A 21,574-nucleotide genomic window follows, 5' to 3' on the forward strand; every position below is an offset into this window, starting at 1 on the left:
GACCTCGCCCATCTCTACCCAATCTCCACCCCAGACCCCAGCCCCATAATAGTACTAATTGCACCTTGCACATCCTGTGCCTCATCTGGAAGCCTTCCCTCTTACATTGCAACGTCAGAGAGAAGGCTTCCGGTTCAGGCGCAGGATGCCCATAGGAGCTACTGCCCGTGGCTTTGTGCACTGAATTAGTTAGGAAGAGGGAACTGGCCGCATCGCTCGCACCGTGGACCAGCGGTTGAAGAACTCTGTTTTGGGCCTGATGCACGTGCTGGCCTTGTGGACCGGCAGGAAATTTCTGTGGACCGGCACTGGTCCATGGACCAGTGGTTGAAGAACACTGTACTAGACAACAAAGACAACAAAAGCCTACTACTACTACTTATCATTTTTATAGCGCTACCAGACACATGCAGGGTTGTACATTAAACATACAAGAGTCCCTGCTGAAAGAGCTTACAATCTAATTATGACACAAACAGGACAAAAAAGGTGACTGTACACGCTGATGAGGAGGGAAGAAATGACAAGCAGACTTATTTGTTTTAAAATATTTCTAACCCACTTAAACTAAGTAGTTTACAAAATATAAACATAATCAACATATGACTGACATACAGATAAAAAGACAAATTCATCTGAAATATTCACAATAGGAAAAAGCCTCCACAAACAAAGCTGTTTTCAATACTTTCTTAAATTTTTGAATATCAGAAAGCAACCTCAGTTGTCCTGTCAGATCATTCCATAATAGTACACCTGCAACTGAAATTTCCTTATATTAACGAGGCGTACTTTTGATAATTCATCTGTTGATAATCAGAACAGCCCCTCTGATCTTAATGATCTGTGAGGCTGATAAAGCTTCATCATTTGCATCAAGTACTAGGAGATCTTATAGTGAAAAACTTTAAAAGTTAACACAAAAACTTTGAAAACAATGCAGAATTTAACAGATAACCAGTGGAGTTTTTTCAAACTTGGTGTTACATGTTCAAATCTGCTTTCATTGCATATCAAATATGCAGCTGCATTTTGAATTACTTACAAAGCTCTGTTCCATGATGACAAAATTCCCAGATAAAGGTCATTACAATAATCTAATCTCTGAATTACTATAGTTTGAACCACCACACAAAAATCATAACCTAATGGCATAGGCTTTAATTTACTCAATAATCATATATGGAAGAATGCAGATAAGGGTGCTTTGCAAGTGGGTTGGAATTATCATTTGAAAACTCCATTTGCATCTTCACCTGGAGTATTGTATTCAATTCTGGTCTCCTTATCTCAAAAAAGATATGGCGGCACTAGAAAAGGTTCAAAGAAGAGTGACCAAGATGATAAAGAGGATGGAGCTCGTGTATGAGGAAAGACTAAAAAGGTTAGGGCTCTTTAGCTTGGTAAAGAGATGGCTGAAGGGAGATATGATTGAAGTTAGTCAATTCAAGTCTGTCCTCCGGATCTTTACCCAAAATCTGGAAACAATCAATTATTCATCCAATTATTAAAGATAAATCTGTTAGTACACTAGATCTTTCCAATTATCGCCCCATAGCAAATATACCATTCATGGCCAAACTAACAGAAAATATCGTCTTTCGACAACTTTCGGATTTCGTTGAGAAAACCAATGTTCTTCACCCTAATCAGACCGGCTTTCATCATTGTCATTCAACTGAATATTCCCTGTTAGGACTTACCACCAAAATACTCTACCATCTCGACCATCATCAATCTGTTTTACTCTTCTCTTTGGACCTTTCATCAGCATTTGACACCATAGATCACTGCTTACTTTTAACAAGGCTTCAGGAAATTGGTATTTCTGACCAGGTCTTGAAATGGTTCACATCTTACTTCAGAGATAGATCTTCTAAAGTAGTTTTCAACAACACCTCATCTGAATACATGCCATGTAAATATGGAATCCCGCAAGGCTCTATACTATCTCCTTTACATTTCAACATTTTTTTATCACCTCTTCTGACGGTTTCACAATCTATCGGTTTCACTACATTTGCTTACGCGGGCGATGTCCAACTTCTTCATTCTATCGATTTAAATAATAAGGAAGAACTAGCTCTTATTAATCACAAATTGGAAAAAATTAAATCGTGGTTGGACGTTAATAAACTTTCATTGAATATCAACAAAACTAAATTAATGATCTTTCCGTTAAAAGAAGGTACAACACTTCAGGCTCCATTGAAATTTGAATCTACCCCTATTAAAACTGTTTCGACTTTAAAGCTTTTGGGCGTTACTCTTGACAGTAAATTTTCATATCATTCTCATATCAGCGCAGTCGTCCAGAAATGTTTCTATCGATTAAGAATGATTCGTTCCCTTTCTAAGTTACTGGAACCTGCCGCACTGAAAATTTTAATTCACTCATTGGTTATTTCATGTTTAGATTATTGTAATGCCCTCTATAAGGGTATCACAAAAAAGGAGATCAGACGATTACAGATCATCCAAAATACCGCTATTAAGATCATTAGCGGGGCAAAGAAATAGGATCACGTCACCCCTCTCTTAATCAACGCTCATTGGCTGCCAATCGAACACAGAATTAATTATAAAATTTTACTTTTAACATTTACAACCAGAATGAATAACCAACCTGATTTTATTAACAGTCTTTTAATCCCGTATGTAACGTCAAAATCCCTCTGTTCCACTTCTCAAAATCTTTTAGTTATACCATCATTAAAATCAATAAATACTTTACGCACCAACAACTTTGCTGTCACTGCCCCTTCTCTTTGGAATTTACTACCTATATATCTCCGTAACGAATCAGATATAAAACAATTTAAAATAGAATTAAAAACATTTTCTATTCCGAGACACTTTTTATTAAATGCCCTTTTTTTTTTTTTTTTTTACAATCTTTTTACCTAACCTACTGTTTTAGCCTTTATGACTTACCTATCCTATATTTATTGTAGTTCTTCCCCATCTGTACTTTTGTTGCCATATGTTTGTTTAAGTCACTTGAAGTCTACAAGTGGATCGATTTTTCACTCCATCAAAAAATACAAAGACTAGGGGGACACTCAATGAAGTTACAGGGAAATACTTTTAAAACCAATAGGAGGAAATATTTTTTCACTCAGAGAATAGTTAAGCTCTGGAACACATTGCCAGAGGTTGTAGTAAGAGCAGATAGCGTAGCTGGTTTTAAGAAAGGTTTGGACAATTTCCTGGAGAAAAAGTCCATAGTCTGTTATTGAGAAAGACATGGGGGAAGCGTTTTGGCTAGATACTAGGGACTTGTATTGGCCAATGTGAGAATGGGCTACTGGGCTTGATAGACCATTGGTTTGACCCAGTAAGGCTATTCTTATGTTCTTAAAAGTGGGCTTTTAGCATGGATTTGAATGCTGCCAAAAATAGAGTCTGACATATAGTGCAGTAAAGTAGAATGGAGTCGGGAGCTGGCAGTAGAGGAGACAGGTACAGATAAGAGAGACTTACCTATTGAATGGAGTTCCTGGGGTGGAGTATAGGGAGAGATGAGAAGAGATATACTGAGAAGCTGCAGAGTGAACATATTTGTAGGTCAATAAGAGAAGTTTGAACTGTATGCGGAAATGGATAGGAAGCCAATGAAGTAATCTTAGGAGAGGGGTTATGTGAGCATAATGACCCTGGCGGAATATGAGCTGTGCAGTAGAATTCTGAACAGATTGAAGGGGAGAGAGATGGTTTAGCGGAAGACCTGTGAGAAGCATGTTGCAGTAGATGTGATAAAAGTGTCGATGAGGATCTTAGCAGTGTGCTTCAAATGGAAAGGCCAGATTTTAGCAATGTTGCAAAGAAATAAATGACTGGTTTTGGCGGTCTATTGGATATGTAAAGAAAGAAATGACTGGTTTTGGCGGTCTATTGGATATGTGAAGAAAAGGAGAGAGATGAGGCAAATATGACCCTAAGGTTGCGAGCCAAGGAGACAGGGAGGAAGAGAGCGTTATCCACAGAAATAGAGAATGATGGAAGAGGAGAGGTGGGTGTAAGGAGAAAAGATAAGGAGTTCTTTCTTGGCCATGTTTAATTTTAGATGGCAGTGAGCCTGGATTCCTGTAGAAATTTCAGGTGTAGAGATGTAGATCTTTGAGTTGTCAGCATAGAGGTGATACTGGAAGCCATGAGAGGAGATTAAAGCACCAAGGGAAGAAGTATATATGGAGAAAAGAAGAGGTCCCAAGACAGAGACCTGAGGTATACCAACCGATAGCAGAATGGCAGTGGAGGAGGATTCACCAGTTCATAAGCTAAAAGTACGATGGGGAAGATAAGAAGAAAACCATGAGATAACAGAGCCCTGAAACCCAAGCAATGAGTAGGTGGTGATCTACAGTGTCAAAAGCTGCAAATAGATCAAGGAAGATGAGGCTGGAGTAGATGCCTTTGGATTTGGCCCTGAACAAGTCACTGGAGATTAGCAGTTTCCATAGCATTGAGAAGGTGAAAGCCTGATTGAAATGGGTTGAGGATAGCTCAGGGCAACAGAAAGTCAAGACAACAGCACTGAACAACACATTCAAGTAGCTTGGATAAGCAGGGAAGGAAGGAGACGGGAAGATAATTGGAGCGGGCATCATTCAGAGAGCGGCTTGTAGGGTCCAATGATTGTTTTTTGAGGAGAGGTGTAACCTCAACATTTCTGGGGAGAACACTGCAGAGGCATTAATACCTTCTTTTTCCCACTGGCCATACCTCTCCCTATGCTACCTACCATTCTTCTAGCTTTTGCGGTCAACTTTTCAACCTGTTTGGCCACCTTAAGATCATCACATACAAACACACCCAAGTCCCGCTCTTCTTTCGTGCAAATAAGTTCTTCACCCCCTAAACTGTACTGTTCCCTTGGGTTTTAGCTGCCAAATATCAGACCATTCTTCAAGCTTTGCCAGGTCTTTCTTCATGTTATTCACACCATCTGGCGTGTCTACTCTATTGCAGATTTTGGTATCATCCGCAAAGAGGCAATTTTTACCCAACAACCATTCAGCAATATCATTTATAAAAATGTTTAAAAAGAACAGGCCCAAGAACAGAACCTTGAGGCACACCACTGGTAACATCCCTTTCCTCAGAGCTATCTCCATTGATCACTATCTTCTGTCGACTTCCACTCAACCAGTTCCTGACCCAGCCTGTCACTTTGGGACCCATCCCAAGGGCACTCAGTTTATTTATTAGACGTTTGTGTAGAACACTGTCAAAGGCTTTGCTAAAATCTAAATACACCACATCTAGCACACTCCCTCTATCCAATTCTCTGGTCACCCAGTCAAAGAAATTGATCAGATTTGTCTGACAAGATCTACCTCTAGTGAATCCATGCTGACTCCGGTCCTGTAATCCACAGGATTCCAGAAACTTGACCATTCTGTGTTTTAAAAGCGTTTCCTTTAATTTGCTTACTACAGAAGTCAAACTTACCGGCCTGTAAGTCCCTACTTCTTCCTTACTTCCACTTTTGGCCACAAAAATATATAAAAATAAGTGCCAGAATTAAAATGTTTAAAGAACAAATAGCAATTGTAAAATGACTGCCTTAATAAATGATGATTATAAGAATCAGTTAATATGTTATTAACTGGCAATTTTATCTTTACAAAGTAGTTGAAGTGGTGATATGATGAATGGTGAATCTTGGGGTATGCACAAAGATGCTGATTTAAGGCTTTATTAAGTATTACAGAACTGAAGTATGAGATCCTTATAATCAAACCACAATATTTAAATACAGTTTGAGGTAATTCAGTAATATGCGATTTAAAGAATCAATGTTCCCATCTGACTAATTTATGGGTCCTTTTACAAAGCTGTGCTGAATAGTGGCTTAGTGTGACCCTTAAGTGAATTTTTCCTATGTACTAAGGCTGCTGTGGCTGCTTTTAACTCCTTACTCTTACCAATGTCTGTTTTATTATTCCTTCTGTGAGAAATTCCCTAACCTAGATTGTAAGCTCTATCGAGTAGGGATTGTCTCTTGCATGTTTAATGCACAACGCTGCATATGTCTGACAGCGCTATAGAAATAATAATAAGTAGTAGTAGTAGTAGTAGTAATATCCCAATATATTTTTTTGTTTTTGTTAATGGTTCCATAGATGTCATAGTCTCCAAGTATCTGATTAATGGTTTTCATGAGTACTTTCACATTTTGAGAGAGCAGTTTTCAAAGTGATTTACACAGGTAAAAAGTATTTTCTCTCCATTAGTCAGCCGTCTGAATATTACCCACCCTCAATGCATGTAAAAATCTAAGGGACCCTTTTAATAAAGCTTAGTGCACACTAATGGAATTAGTGTGTACTAAATGATAAGAAGCCCATTTTATACCTATGGATTTCTTATCATTCTTATCATTTAACACATACTTATTCCTATGCATGCACTTTGTATCTATGGCAGATTTCAAAGTGAAAAGGCAAACATATTTGTGTGCAGCCCTACAGGTAAAAAGTTCAGTATACTGTATATGGTTTCTGTCCCAATGTGAAAATGAGCCCCAGAATTTCTAATAGAATATTTTTTCTGCAATTCCATATTCTGAGAGCAAGGAGGATCACTAAATTTTCCAATTAAAAGGTTGCTGATAAACTTTGATCCTTTTTTTTTTACTTATTTTTGAAATTCTGAAATAAGAGGTGGTGTTTGAATGTGCATTTATTCACTGATGCCATTTCTCCCCAGAATCGATCGCTAAGAGTCAGGAATGGACCCTCACTCGCTCCATCCCCGAGCTCAGACTGGTGAGTCTTTTATCTCTCCTTTGTAGTGCATGAGGTGATTCAATGTTAAGCACAATCAGGAATCCTTAGGTTTATGTTTGCTTAGTCTCTGTGCAAAACTGAAGTGAGAGATGACATTTTGGGTCAGAACAAAGATTTATCTAATGAAAACATCAAGTGCTTGAAGACAATGGGTAAAAAAGAGAGCATGTGTAATGTGGCCTTCCCCCTACTTACCCATTTTCCAAAAGGCATGATTTAGAGATTATCTGAAGCTGGAGTAATATCCCTCACTTGAATTTATTGGCATCTGCATTTGATTGACTTTTCTTCTTTTTGATAATGCCTGTGCATTTATTAAGAATCGTTTTCTTTGTGTTAGCCCACTGTTCTGCACAGTTGGGTTGTTAGCCTTTCTACCAGCAGATGGAGGTAGAAAAAACTTAATTTTATCAGTGATATCACCAGCATAAACTGGAGTGCTCCCTGGAACAATCCAGTATTGTTCTTTATCCCAGGACAAGCAGGAAGCATATTCTTACATATAGGTGACGTCATCCACAGAACCCCAGTGCGGACAGCTGCACAAGCAGTGTTGCTTGAAGAACTTTAGAAATTTTGCGACTGCCGAACTGTGAATGCTTGACGCCCGACGTAGGGCACGCGTCTTCTCAGTTCTAGTTTTTCTGCGGAGCTGAGAAGTCCTTCTTCAAGGTTCTGCGTGATACTAATGCCTTCTACTCTGCGAGTTTTTTGATCCTTTCGGGTTCGCTTTTTCGAGCGCTTGCTCTTTTTCTTCTTTTCTTTCTCTTATATATTAAATTAAAACAAGTTTGTTTTTCTGTCTTTTTCCTTGACGGCGGTTCTCAACGGCGGGGCCTGGTCTTCCGCCTCAACCCATGGAATTTGATTATGCTGAGGCGGTGTTTCCACTCATGTCCCGCCCGATCACTGGTTTTAAAAAGTATACCAGGTGCCAGCACGCAATATCTATCATAGACTCCCCACAAGTGGTGTATCAACTGTATGGGACATGATCATTGTGTGGAGTAGTGTAAGCACTGTGCTACTTTGCAAAAGTGATCAATTCGGAACTGAATTATCCAACAGAACCATCTTCGGCACTATGAATACTACTCCCATACCTCCAACACCGGTAAAACCAATGACATCGAAGGGACTGTCATCACCTGAGACACCGGTGTCCAAGTCGGTGTCGCCGTCCTTGACATGTAAGCCAGCTAAGAAACCTCCAGCTTCTAAGCCAGAGTCTCAGACTGTCCAGGTATCAAGTGTATTCGTACCAGCCAAACAGAGACCCCTAATGTGGCTCATCTCCAAGTCCCGAGGAGCATCATCTTTGATGTTGTCCTCGCCGGAGCGAAACAAAGCATCACTATTCCAGGCTTCTATGCCACAGGGATCGATGCAGGAATTTAGAGAAGCTGATGCTCTCTTTCAAATGCTTCCAGAAAACCTACCACTAGACAATGTTACAACCAAAAGTGCACTAGATTTTCTCCTTGGTGTGGTCTTCATCACAAGGAGCCTCAGTCTACTTCCTTGTCTTCAGTTCTGGATTATCTATTTCATTTATCTCAATCTGGACTCAAATCAACCTCTGTTCGAGTTCGTCTCAGTGCAACTGCTGCTTTTCATCAACCAATAGAGGGGAAACCTCTCTCTGCTCAACCTGTGGTTTGGGAACATGTTTGCCATGTTTACACCGATGTCGACACCTTCGGTATCAGTCCAGCCTGAGCATTGCTCCATACCGACTGCAGGTATCAAGGATGCTTCATTGGTGCCACCTTGATGGCATTGATCTTCTTCATCGAGTCATGCTTCTCGACACCGATCCTCAAAGCATCATTCTGCTTCACCTAACCACCGCTCTTCTAAGTACCGCTCTCCATTGAAGCATGCTTCTATATCACCAAAACAATGTCCTGGGTCGCCATACATCGAAGCATCGATCTATCTCTTCGAAGCACAAATCTTCCAGGTACAGGTCTGATTCGTCAGAGCATCAACAGAAACATCATCATGCTTCGAGGCATGAATCCAATCTGTCCAGACACTCCTCACCATGTTCAAAATCTGGAAAACATCACTTAAAGTCTAAACATATTTCTTCTGAGCATGTGCCTAAGCGGAAGCAGTCTCTATCACCTACCTCTTCTACTCATCATTTTAGAAAGAGATATTCATCCATGCCAGAGGATTTGGATATTCATTACAAGTATACACAATCAGTCTCTCCTTCCTCTGCAGAGGCTTCTAATTCTCAAGTGGAGGAGTCTCATTGCTCTTCTTCTCATAGGGACACTTCTCGATCAGAACCTGTCTCTTTCACACGATTCATTCAACAGATGGGTAAGGACCTCAAGATCACTATGCAGGCAGATTCCAAATACTCCAAGGAATATCTAAAGGAATTGGAATTGAAACATCCTCCCAAGGAGTTACTCAAGCTTCCCATCAATGGCATCTTGAAGTATACTTTTCGTATCTACTTGGACACACCTTACTCAGTTCCAGCTGTCCCTGTAAAACTGGACTCTCAATATAGTTATATCTAGTACAGGGTTTGAAAAACCTCAATTGTCCCACCAGTCTCTGGTTGTAGAGTCTACCCTCAAAAAATCCACCCCTTCTAAGGTATACGCTACTGTATCTCCAGGGCGTGAGGGAAGATCTATGGACAAGTTTGGTAGGAGATTATATCAAAACTCTTTGATGGCTAACAGAGTTTTAAATTATAATTTCTATTTTACACCATATTTGAAATTTTGGATAAAGACCATGCACGCTATTCAAATATCAACCTGATCATCGATACCAGACTTTAAACAAATGTACAGAACTCTCATGCAACTATGAGTCTATCTGGTCCAGTCTTCATATGATGCTTTTGAATTGACATTGAGAGTGTCAGCACTCTCTGTAGCCATGAGGTGCCTGACGGGGTTGAGAGTTAATGATATGGACCCTAACCTGCAGGACTGCCTAAAGAATATTCCTTGTCTGTGGACCACACTTTTCGGTGACTCGACTGAAAATGCTAAGAAACTTTCAGAGCATGAAAAATCATTTGCCTCCTTGATTAGGCCTAAACTAAAATCTACGGCATCTAGGGGGTATAAACCTCCTTCATCCTACCAAAGGCGTTATCCTGCAAAATCTGGGCCCTATTCTTGTCCGCCACCTAAGAAGGCTCGTCAGCAACGACCTCAAAAGGCTCAAGCACCTGCTGCGTCAAAATCAACACAGCCTTTTTGACCAGTTTCTACAGAGCATAACCTCAATTCCTGTACCTCTATCTTACCCTCTTCCCATTGGGAGTCGCCTCCTTCATTACTACCATCGCTGGGCATTGATCACATCCGACCTCTGGGTGCTTATCATCATAAAAGAAGGATACTTTTCATTTTCTTCAAGTTCCATCAGATCACCCACTAAGAGAGTTTCCTTCCAACCCTCTGCAGACCTCCCTTCTTCTCCAGGAAGTTGAAACTCTCCTTGTTCTCAATGCCATCGATTAAGTAACTGTGCTGTACCTTCAGCAGGTGTCCCTGACCTAGCTCCCTGCTATGCTGGCTGTGGCCACTCAGCATGGTCGAGCTTGACAGCCTCTCCCAGGCTCAAGGTCTCAGACCATATCTGGTTGAGCACAGAGTTTGGCTCCGCACTCCCCAGTTGCACTTATTAGTGCCACTGTGTGAGGCTTTGACTCAGTCTCATGGGGCCTTGCCTGAAGTGTGCAGGACCCTATTCCTCTACCCTTCTTGCCCATATATTTATTTATTTTGTTTTCTATCCCATCCTCCCCAAAGAGTTCAGAACGGGTTACAGGTTAATATACATAAGAATATCCTTACTGGGTCAGAGCAGTAGTCCATCAAACCCAGTAGCCCATAGTTACAGTACAAGGTTTTTCAATGCACGTTTTGTCCTAACTTGACACAAACTAGGGATCTAAAACCAAAATACATAATATACAGTTTGCAGGCTAAATTTGTCATAGTTAAAGTGCAAGATTTTTGAACACAAGTTTTTATCGTAACACGACAAATACTAAGGATCTTGTATCAATATACATTTCTTTGAAATATATCGGTCGTGGTTGGGGGAGTTAGGTGAAGAGGTATATTTTTATTGCTTTCCTAAAGTTGAGTCCTTCAAGGGATCTAATCTCTGGGGGCAGTTGATTCCAGTGGGTCAGTATGAAGTGGGAGTAGGAACATCGTTTGGCAGTTTGCAGTGGAAGGGCACGACCAAGGGGTGTTTTGAGGTGTATTTCATCCTGGGAGCAGAGGAAGCTTGGTCATCATCTAGCCCAGCAACATGTCTTGTAGTGATTTGATATACAGTACCCTGTTTGAGTGTAATCCCCTTGGGTTCCCTTCTAATAGTGTACAAGGGTTCAAACTCACACTGCTCCTTATGACTCTGGACAAGTCACTTAATCCCTCTGTTGCCCCAGGCACATTGGATAGATTGTGAGCCCACCGGGACAGAAAGGAACACACCGGCGACTCCCCCCCTCCCGCCCTCACTCACCGCCAGAGAAACCGGTGCCGCCAGGGCATAGAAAGGCCTTGCATTTACAAATTCAAAGACAATTAAGTGTAGGGAAGTAGAGTGCATCGGCAAGTGCATGCATGTGCTAGTGCCACCGTCCTTTAACTGTTCTGGTACAATTTGTATTAGTTTAGGACAGGAGATGCTTTCCAGGCTTGGGAGCCGGGAGGCCCTTTACTGGACACGCGCAAAGCCTAACCCGAACTGCATGGACGGGACCCATCTCCTTAGAGATTTCCAAGGCAGCCCCACACCGTCACCAAGGGCGGTAAGAGGCGAACCAGAGGCAGCGGACTCTCCCCAACCAACCTTACCCGCCACCCAGCCAGCATCTCTTTCTGGCTCTCAATCCGCTATCCCAGTCCAGCGTATCTGAGTTCCCCCTCCCCCATCAGGTATCTTCTTCCTCATTCACAAAAACCCCGCCCGGTCCTACCTTCAAATTTATCTTTGAGGTTGGCTGTGGCAGTCAGGCTGGAAAAAGGAAGTCGTGTCAGGAGGGGTGTGGGATGCAGCGGAGGGAACGCTCCCGACCGGAGGGACTTGGCTGCTGTTGCTGCCAGCAACTTCAAAGACCACTTTGAAGGTGGGATGGCAGGCAGGGAGGAGAATAGAGACATTGGGTCGGGGAGAAATGACAGACCACGGTCCCGGGTCTGAGTGCGTATGAAGAGGGGTATTTGACGTGGAACTTAGTGTTATATTACAATCATCACTCGGGAGGGAGGAGGGGGGAAGAATAGATGCCGGCAGGGGTGTGTTACAGAGTGGACATGAGGGAAGCAGCTGGGGAAGGGAGAAATGGATGTGGAGGAGGCAAGATGGGGAGAGGGAGAGAGATTCAGGGAGGGGACAGAAGGGGGAGGGAAAGATATAGACAGAGGAAGTAAGAGAGGGAGAGATGGACATGCCTGTGGCCAGAAGGGGTGCTGCTGAACAGGGAGAGTTAAAAGGAAGGGAGAAGGGCTGCTACTGGACAGGGGGAGATAAAAGAAAGGGAGAAGGGTTACTGCTGGACAGGGAAAGGAGGCAAGGGGTGGTGGTGGCCAGCCGAGGAAAGAGAGAGACAGAAAGAAAGAAAGACAAACAGACAGAAAGCGGCCAAGGAGAAAGAGAGAAAGAAAGACAGACACCCGTTAATGTAATGAGCTTAAAGTCTAGTAAATAAATAAATATGCTTATCTTGTGGTTGAGCATATGGCCAGCAGGCACTTCTGGGTTTGCATGAGTCAGCAGCTGCTAGCTTTGTCTGTCCGGTGTGATGGTCCATTTTTGATTTAGGAAATGGACCCTGGGGTTGAGGGCTCCCTGAACTAGTTTGGCTGTTATCGCTGTAGACCTGATGGTGGTGTGAACAGTGACTATTTTAAATACTGCAGTTTTTTCTCCTGCTGCTAAGTGTCCTAATCCTCATTGGGACAGGTGGATGGGGGTTTTCCTTTCCTCTCCCCCTTAGGTCTGACTTCTGGGGGCTCTGTGGCTTTTTGGCTCCACAGCTTTGTCCAGTTGGTAAAACAGGCCCAACAGGTAGATTGTGGATCTCCAACAACCGGGGCTGTGTTGTAGGCCTAAGAGGTGTAGAGCTGAATTGAGGGTTCTGAAGGGTCCAGCGCCCTCGAAAGATGTGGGGGGAATTCGGAGGCTCTTATAGACTCCCAATCCCTTTCAGATTTGGAATCTAATTCTTTGGGATCTAATTCCTTTGGAATCTAATTCCTTGAGAAACAGAGGAAGAGTGGTCCCATGTGCTCCATCTCTTTTGGGGAGTTCTTTCATCTTGACGAGGTGACAAGAACCCTTTCTATGCTGAATTCTCCAGTTGTGGATCCTATAGAGGAGATTCACTTCAGGAAAGGCTCACAGAGCCTCTGAAGCATTTTCTTCTTCATGAGGCCCTTTTTCATTTGATGATGGCAGAGTGGGAGAATCATGATGATTCCCTTTGGGGGGCCACTGTTCTATGTTGCCTTTACACTGTTACTCCAGAGGAGGTCAAGAAGTTCTGGATGTTCCCTAAGGTGAATGCATTGGTGAGGGCAGTCACAAAGGTGAGCGCTGTTCTCATCCAGGAAGGCTTGGCCCTCAAGGAACTTCTTGATGAGAAGATGGAACAACAACTTTGCCTGGCCTTTTCGGTGGGGGCATCTAGCATTCAGGCTAACATATACAGTGGCTAGATGGCTAGAGCTATGCTGCGCTGGCTGCAGCAGCTTCTGAAGTCCCCAGAGGTTGCTTTCCTTTTTGATGGATGTTTTCTACGATATGTAAACTAAGATTACCTGGTCCATCAATCGTCTGGAGACCTGGGCAGTTTTGGCTAGCCCTACTGGAGTTTTGGTAGCTTCTCCAAGAGAAAGCAGACAGAGTAATGTTGGACAATGCCATGATTTTGGCTTCTATCAACTGGTAGGGTGTACCAGGAGTTAGGCAGTGGCCCTGGAGGCAGCGAACATCTATCGGTAGGCAGGGAGCTATCTGCAGGCCCTTTCAGCAGTTCAAATTGTAGGCAAGGACAATGTGCCGGTGGACTATCTCAGCCACTCTTTCCTAGACCTGGGAGATTGAGAACTGGGGCAGCAGGCATGTCAGCTCATTGTGATCCTCCTCAATTCAACCTGCTAGCTTCCAGAATGAATGTAAAGGCAGAGTGCTTCTCCAGATGACGGAGGGAGCTGATCTTTCAGGGGATCGATGACCTGTTCATCCTTGGCTATTGGAGGAGCTCCTCTATATCTTCCCTCTGTAGCCTTTGATAGGCCATCTGTTGCGCAGGATTATACACCATCCTTCTCCTTCTGATGGCTATGGACTGGCTCATGGACCCTGGTATTCGGCTCTTCATGCCTCCGGGTAGAGGAGCCTTTTCTACTGCCCAGGGGCCAAGGTCTGCTCTGGCAAGGGCCAGTAGACATGGAAGACCTGGATCCATAGGTGCCAGCTCTGTGGGTGCCTGAGCAACCCCAATATTTTGGGGACTTCATATGACAGCAGATGCACTACCACTACTATAGTGGTATACCAAGGGGAGGGGGGGATGTTGCGGTCCACCTCTGGTGTAGTTCATTAGGGGATGCTCCAGTCCAGAGCCTGGTTTCTCCATGCTGCAGCCTGCAGACTTTGGGCTGAACATGCTGCCTTTGGTGGCCCCAGAAGTTCCCCCTCTGCAGCAACATCCTGCCTTTTCAGGGACAGGAAGTTGAAGCAGAGGGAAAGCTTCTGGGTCCACCAGAGGCAGTGTGTTCAGCTCATTAATGCTGCTGGTGGCTTGAAGCTTACAAGCAGCAGAGAGAGAGGTATGAGAAATGTTGCACCCAATTTGAGGGAGGGAAGGATAAAGAAGAAAGCTGCCAAATTGGAAGGGAGGAAGGAAGAAAGAAGGGATCATCAGGGAAGGAAGAAGAGAGAGAGATGCCAGACCATGGGAAAGGGAGGGAAGGAAAGCAGAGAAGAAGAGAGAGATGGAAGGGAAGGAGATAGAGATTCCAGATCATGGAGTGGGGGTTGGGACAGACAAAAGAGAAGAGTGAGGAAAAAGAGATGCCAGACCACGGAAGAGAGAGGGAAGGGAAGCAGAGAAGAGAGATGCCAGAGTATGGAGAGGGGAGGAAGAAGGTAGGGAGATATGGAAGGAGACAAGGATGCCAGATGGGGTAAGGGCAGGGAAGAAGAGAAAGATGAGGAGAAAGAGAGATGCCCGATCCATGGGGAGAGGGGAGGGATGGTTGGAGAGAGATACCAGTGCATAGGAGGTAGGAGGAAATATGGAAGGGAAGTTGACAGAAATGCAACCATGGGAGGATGAGGAGGGAAAGAGATGCCAGACCATATGGTAGGGTGGGAGACAGAAATGGAAGAGAAGATTAAGATACCAGACCTCGGGGGGGGGGGGGGAGGAAAGGAGAGGAGAGAGATGCCAAACCATTGGGGGGGAAAGAATGAAAAAAGGAGAGATGGAAGGGATGGAGACAGAAATGCTAGACCATGGGGTAGGGTGGGGTGGGGTGAGGAAGGAGGAAAGGAGAGGAGCAATATGCCAGAGCATGGGAAGAGGGGGAATACAGAGAAAGGAGAGAGAAAAATGGACAGAGAGGTGATGCTGGAATGAATCATGTAAAAAGGAGAGAGGGAGCACAGGCTGAATGGAAGTGGTAGACAGTTTATGGAAGGGACAAAGAAAGAGGGCAGATGCCATATGGAAGGGGGGAGGGCAGATAGTGGATGGAAGGGGCAGTGAAAGAGGACAGATGGCATTTGGAAGGAAGAAAGTGAAGAGAAAATGAAGAAAGCAGAAACCAGAGATGTCAAAGATAGAAAAAATAATTGTCCCCCTTTTTTATTGCTTTAGGATAAAGTAGAATTGTAGTTATGTTGCTAAACATTTATAAATAGAAAAATGGAAATAAGGTGATCTTTTTATTAGACTGATTTCAATATATTTTTGACTAATTTTCAGAGACCAAAACCCCCTTCCTCAGTTCAGGACAGGATACCAGGAACTGCAGTATACTGTACTGAAGAAGGTGATTTTGGCATCTGAAAGCTAATTGGCAGTTCAGTTTAACTTTTGTCTACATATTTCTAATTTTAGTTTGTGATTATTTATTTCATTCTGGATGAGTGTGTGTCTGTGTTCTGCATGAATAAAAAAAGACATGATTTTCTGATAGCATTGGCTGCAGGATCAATCTGTACTAATCTGGCTTATTTAGTTTTACAATGGGTGTATTGATATTCTAGTGCTCAATGCAGTGCTTAAGACGCTACCTTTTCATAGTTACACACTTATTGTGTGACTCATGGATTAGTACTAAAAATATTTTTTTTTCATTTAAAGGAGGGGGTGTTAAAAAATGATCGGCCCTGGATGTCAAATATACTAGGTACACCACTGATAGTCTTATTGAATTTGAAAAAATGTATAATTAATGTTCAGGCAAGAAGAATAGATAGAAAGCCTTTTTTATCTTGATTTTTTTGAAGTATAATTGGAATTTGTAACCTGTGAAAATGTGCATCTCTTTTCATATTTTACACAGTACAGAGTAAATGCAATTCTGTTTTCTAGTTTTCCAATGTTTTACTGTATAGAAGGTTTGTCTTCCTGGGGTTCAGGGTTTGTCTGCATAATTGTATTTTTAATTTTTAGTTACTTATTCTGTATTTGTTGAGAATTTGTTATGGTAGCAGTGCAGCTTATGCTGTTTTCCCCATAGGAGGTGATAGTGTATTGGTATTCTAGATCTCAGTGTGATAATTATTGAAGTGTTGTCACTTCATAGACAGGGTTGCTGTTTGAGCTCTTTCAGTTCTGTAATAGCATGACAAGCTTGATTTATAGGTTCTAAGTGTGTTTTTGCAGGATACTGTGGCCGTTAGCGTAAGAGTTTGCTTCTTCTCAGTGCACTGGATTTTTGTGGTATCATCCCAGTGTAAGGTGAGCTGTCCACATCTTCAGGTTCAACAAAATGTAAGACTATTTCTTTTTTGGTTTTGGCCGGGGGAGGGAGGATATTGGGCATCCCCAATCATTTTGAAAAGTTGGCTCCTGTGCCTGGATCCCTTCTGGCTTATGGGCTGGCCATTGAGAGGAGGCATTTAAAGAAGTGCAGTTTCTCCCTTGATCCAGTAATCTCTATGCTGCTGTGCTCCAGGAAGTCCTCTATGCCTGCCTTATGTCAGGGTTTGGCTTGTTTTTGAGTCATAATGCAGGGAATAGTCCCTGTCTGCCTAGATCAGTGTTCTTGAACCGCTGGTCCGCAGACCGGTGCTGGTCCGCAGAAATCTCCTGCCGGTCTGTGCAGAGCTGGCGAGATCAGTGTACAAAAATTTCCTGCCAATCTGTGCAGGGCTGGCGAGATCAGGGGGGCCCGATTCAGTACTTGCCTGCAGCAGCGCAACGATTCACTTCGGCAGCCTTGGGGGGGGGCTTTTGCTGAGTTGCAGCCCACCTCTGATGATGCAAATTCCTCTTTCCTCAGAGGTCCACAAAATAATTCTTTTATTTCCGCCGGTCCATAGGTGTAAAAAGGTTGAAGAACACTGGCCTAGATGATTCAGATCCCCGATATTTTGAAATTTCTGCAGCAAGGCTTGGATCAGGGGCTGGCTTTGAGTTTCCTGAGGATTCAGGTCGCTGGTCTGTCCAATTTGGGGGGAAAAGTGAAGGGCACCTTTCTGGTCTTGCATAGAGAAGTGGCCTGCTTTCTGAATGGTCACATTTATGTCCTTTGCTTCATCCTTCTTTTTCTTCGTGGGACCTTGGTATGGCATTGAATCTGCAGTTTTTCTTTTTGTTATCTGGAGATTTCAATACAAACTGCAGAAGAGTTAGATTTTTTTTGGTTTTTTTCGACTTGTATCCTGGTATATGCAGGATAGCAAATGCTACTTTGTGATGTTTTGCTTGCTTGATTTATCGTTGCAGCTGCAGTGGTTGATGGGGCATAGGTATGTTATAAAAAAGAACCTTCTGGTGCTTGGGCAGATGTACAGTATATTGTCTTTTTCTAGGGAGCACTCCAACTTATACTGTTAATGTCACTGGTAGAATTCAGTTTTCACTGCCTCTGCCTGTTGGTAGGAAGGGTTAAAAATCCAGTCATGCAAAACAGTATCACTGACTAAAGGAAAGACAATTATCAGGCAAAATATAATTTCTCTTTCTATTTTCTACATACAGTATTTAGTAGTACCTGTAACCATGATACTTGCTTAGTTCAGGACTGTATTTTCCTTGAGTGAAGTATTTTATTCTGTTCAGGTGTTATACAAAATGTGTGGATATTTTCACCTCTTATTCTTTTCTCCACTTACACTTCTTCCTCCAAATCCGCGGATTCGGTTATTCATGATTTTTTTTTTTTTTAAATTAATTTTAATTTTTTGGGCTATTTTTAAGCCCTCTGAGACTCCCTAGAACCTTACCTGGTGGTCTTAGCGAGCTTTTGGGGCAGGAGCGATCTTCCTATGCTCCTGCCCCGTGCAGATCACTCATAGGAAATGGCTGACATGAGCTCCCATAGTCTCTCGAGACTATGACGAGAGCTCACGGCAGCCATTTCCTATGAGTGATTTGCATGGGGCAGGAGCCTAGGAAGATCGCTCCTGCCCCTAAAGCCCGCTAGACTACCAGGTAAGATTCCGGAGAGTCTCAGAGGGCTTAAGATAAGGTCCAGGATTCTGGGGGAAGGTGGGGGGTGGGTCAGAACCAGCCCAAATATTATTCGCGGTTTTTTAATATTCACGGGCTGACTCTGCCCCTAAAATCGGCGAATATTGAGGGAGAAGTGTATTTCTACCTTTTGCTGTCCTTCTCGTATCCCAGGACAAGCAGGCAGGATATTTTCACATATGGGTGACGTCATCCACAGAGCCCCGATGCGGACAGATGCAAAAGCATTTTTGCTTGAAGAACTTTAGAAAGTTTGATCTTTTTCATATTTTTTTCTTAATAAAACTAAAAAAAAAGAATTTCTTTTTCTTTATTTTATTTTCGGACGCGGCGGGGCCTTGTCCTCCGCTTGAGCCTTCAGACTTTGATTTGGTTGAGGCAGTTTTTCCTCCCATGTCCCGTCCGTTAACTGCCTTCAAAAAGTGTAGCAGGTACCAGTGCACTATTTCTCTTACAGACCCCCACAAGTTGTGCAACCAGTGCTTAGGGCCAGACCACCGTGTACAGTCTTGTTCGCGCTGTGTAACACTACAGAAGCGGTCCATCAAAAACCGTCTATTACAGCAGAAGCAGATTTTCAGTACCATGGATGCTGCTTCGGTACCCCTCTGGCATCTTTGTATCCATTTCTTGATCACAATGATTAGTTATGCTCTCTGGATCTCAAGGAGGCTTACACTCACATTCCCATTCATCCAGCCTCTTGCAAGTTTCTCAGATTTCGGGTGAGACATCACCATTACCAATACAAGGGTCTATCTTTTGGCCTGGCATCATCTCCCAGAGTTTTTATCAAGTGCCTGGTAGTAGTAGCAGTAGCTTTACGGAATAACGGACTCCAGGTTTTTCCATATCTGGACGATTGGCTTATCAAAGACCCTACAGCTCAAGGGGTTACTGTAGCGACACAACAGACTGTTTTGTTCCCGCAAAATTTGGGATTCGAAATCAACTTTCCCAAATCCCAACTGCAGCCCTTTCAGACTCTGCAATTTATTGGAGTTTTTCCCCAGCAGTGTCAAGATGCTTTTGTACAACTTTTCCAACAAGTGTCCATCCTTCCTACACTCTCAGCGAGGCACATGATGGTTCTCCTAGATTTATGAAAGGACTTTTCAATGTCAAACCACCTCTTAAACCTTCAGTGGTTTGGGATCTCAATGTTGTTCTTGCTAAACTGAGGAAGCCTCCATTTGAACCAATATCTATAGCTCATCTTAAATGTCTCACTTGGAAAGTAATCTTCTTCATATCTCTCACGTCTGCTCGCAGTCAGTGAGCTACAAGCTTTGGTAGTGACCCACCATTTACAGTCTTCCATCATGACAAGGTGGTACTCCGCACTCATGCAAAATTCTTATCCAAAGTTGTTACAGAATTTCATCTCAATCAATCAATCGTGCTTCCAGTGTTTTTTTCCCAAGCCTCATTCTCATCCTGAAGAAACAGCTCTTCATACTCTGGACTCCAAGCGTGCTTTGGCCTACTATTTGCAAAGAACTAAATCACAAAGATCTTCTCCACAACTTTTTGTCTCCTTTGATCCAAACAAGTTGGGGCATCCTGTTTCCAAAAGAACAATTTCCAACTGGTTGGCTGCTTGCATCTCGTTTTGTTATTCACTGGAGGGTCGAGTCACAGCCCTCAAAGTTAGAGCTATGGCAGTTTAGATCCACTCCTGTTGAGGAAATTTGCAAAGCTGCTACTTGGTCCTTGGTTCATACCTTTACTTCTCATTACAGTCTGGATTCCTTTTCCAGATGGGATGGCCACTTTGGCCAAACAGTATTTCAAAATTTATTCTCCTAAACACCAATACTCCCACCATCCCATTCTGGTTAGCTTGGAGGTCACCCATACGTGAGAATATGCTGCCTGCTTGTCCTGGGATAAAGCACATTTATTTACCGTAATAGGTGTTATCCAGGGACAGCAGACAGCTATTCTCATAACCCACCCATGTCCCCTGGTTGACTTCTTAGCTGGCTATCTGAACTGAGGAGATGCGCGCTTTACGTTGGGCGGGAAGGCACTCATGCATGTGCGTTGTGGTCAGTCGCAAACTTTCTAAAGTTCTTCAAGCAAAAATGTTTTTGCAGCTGTCTGCATCAGGGCTCCGTGGATGACATCACCCATACGTGAGAATATCTGCCTTCTGTCCCTGGATAACACCTGTTTCGGTAAGTAACTGTGCTTTCTCTGTCGAATACATCTGCCTACTGCCCACTGTATCCTCACCTCCTTCTCTCTTTTTCATCCTCTTCCTACAGTCTAGCATTTTCCCCCATCTTTTAATAAAGATTATTATCTCTTTTCCCTTTCCCCTTTTCTTTCCACCCCAAGCTGCCCCTCATCTCTCCTCCTTTTAAATTTTTTTTTTTTTAATTGTATTCTTAGTTCAGTATAGCTTGTCTTCTCTCTCCTTCATACTTCTTCTTTCTTGTTTCTCTTAACACTCCTTTTTTCATCCCATTTTCTTTGTGCTACATTCTTTTTTTTTTTTATGTGCACTCCTCATTTTCATTTTTCCTTTACTCAGTATTGGGGCACTTATATAAGGTGGCACCTCAAATTGGGCACCTTGATGCTGCACTGAGCGCCAAGATTTGTTTATGGAATTCTAGTGCAAGTCGGCATTAACCCACCTACATTTAGGTGGGTCTACTTACTCCAGGTCTAAGGCTGATATAAATTGGTGTGTCTTAGGCACCATGTGGTGCATGTAACTTATAGTATTTTATGGGGCTCATAATAAAAAAAAAACATCTAAAAAGTGGTCTAAATGGGTACTTGGACAATCAAAAAGCCTGATCGTCCAAGTACCCATAATCAAAGCTGGTTTTAGACGTATCTAAAACCAGCTTAGGCCTTTCCCCTGCCTCTAAACGCATAGAGCAAAAAGAGGCGTTTTTAGAGGAGGGGAAAGGATGGGCGGGAGGTGGGCCGACCTACACCTAGGCATACAGCGGGTATAACCAAAACTTTAGACAGGTTGCCTAGTCGGCACTTATACGTTTTGGCTTAGACCAAGTCAAAACAGGTATAAGTGCCGAAAAGGGGCCGCTGA

The 21,574-nt window shown here is 43.0% G+C and overlaps 1 protein-coding gene across 7 annotated transcripts in view; it reads left to right on the plus strand.

Annotated features, from left to right (window-relative positions):
- AGAP2 (ArfGAP with GTPase domain, ankyrin repeat and PH domain 2) overlaps positions 1-21,574 on the plus strand; it is a 526,417-nt gene that overhangs the window by 242,475 nt on the left and 262,368 nt on the right. For all 7 annotated transcript variants that reach the window (XM_033938398.1, XM_033938399.1, XM_033938400.1 and 4 more), the window contains one exon: positions 6,715-6,773. In XM_033938398.1, coding sequence (XP_033794289.1) covers positions 6,715-6,773 — 59 coding nt within the window. The remainder of the gene's footprint in view (positions 1-6,714; positions 6,774-21,574) is intronic.

Source organism: Geotrypetes seraphini, chromosome 3, assembly GCF_902459505.1.
Source record: "Geotrypetes seraphini chromosome 3, aGeoSer1.1, whole genome shotgun sequence".
NCBI classification, from domain to species: Eukaryota; Metazoa; Chordata; class Amphibia; order Gymnophiona; family Dermophiidae; genus Geotrypetes; species Geotrypetes seraphini.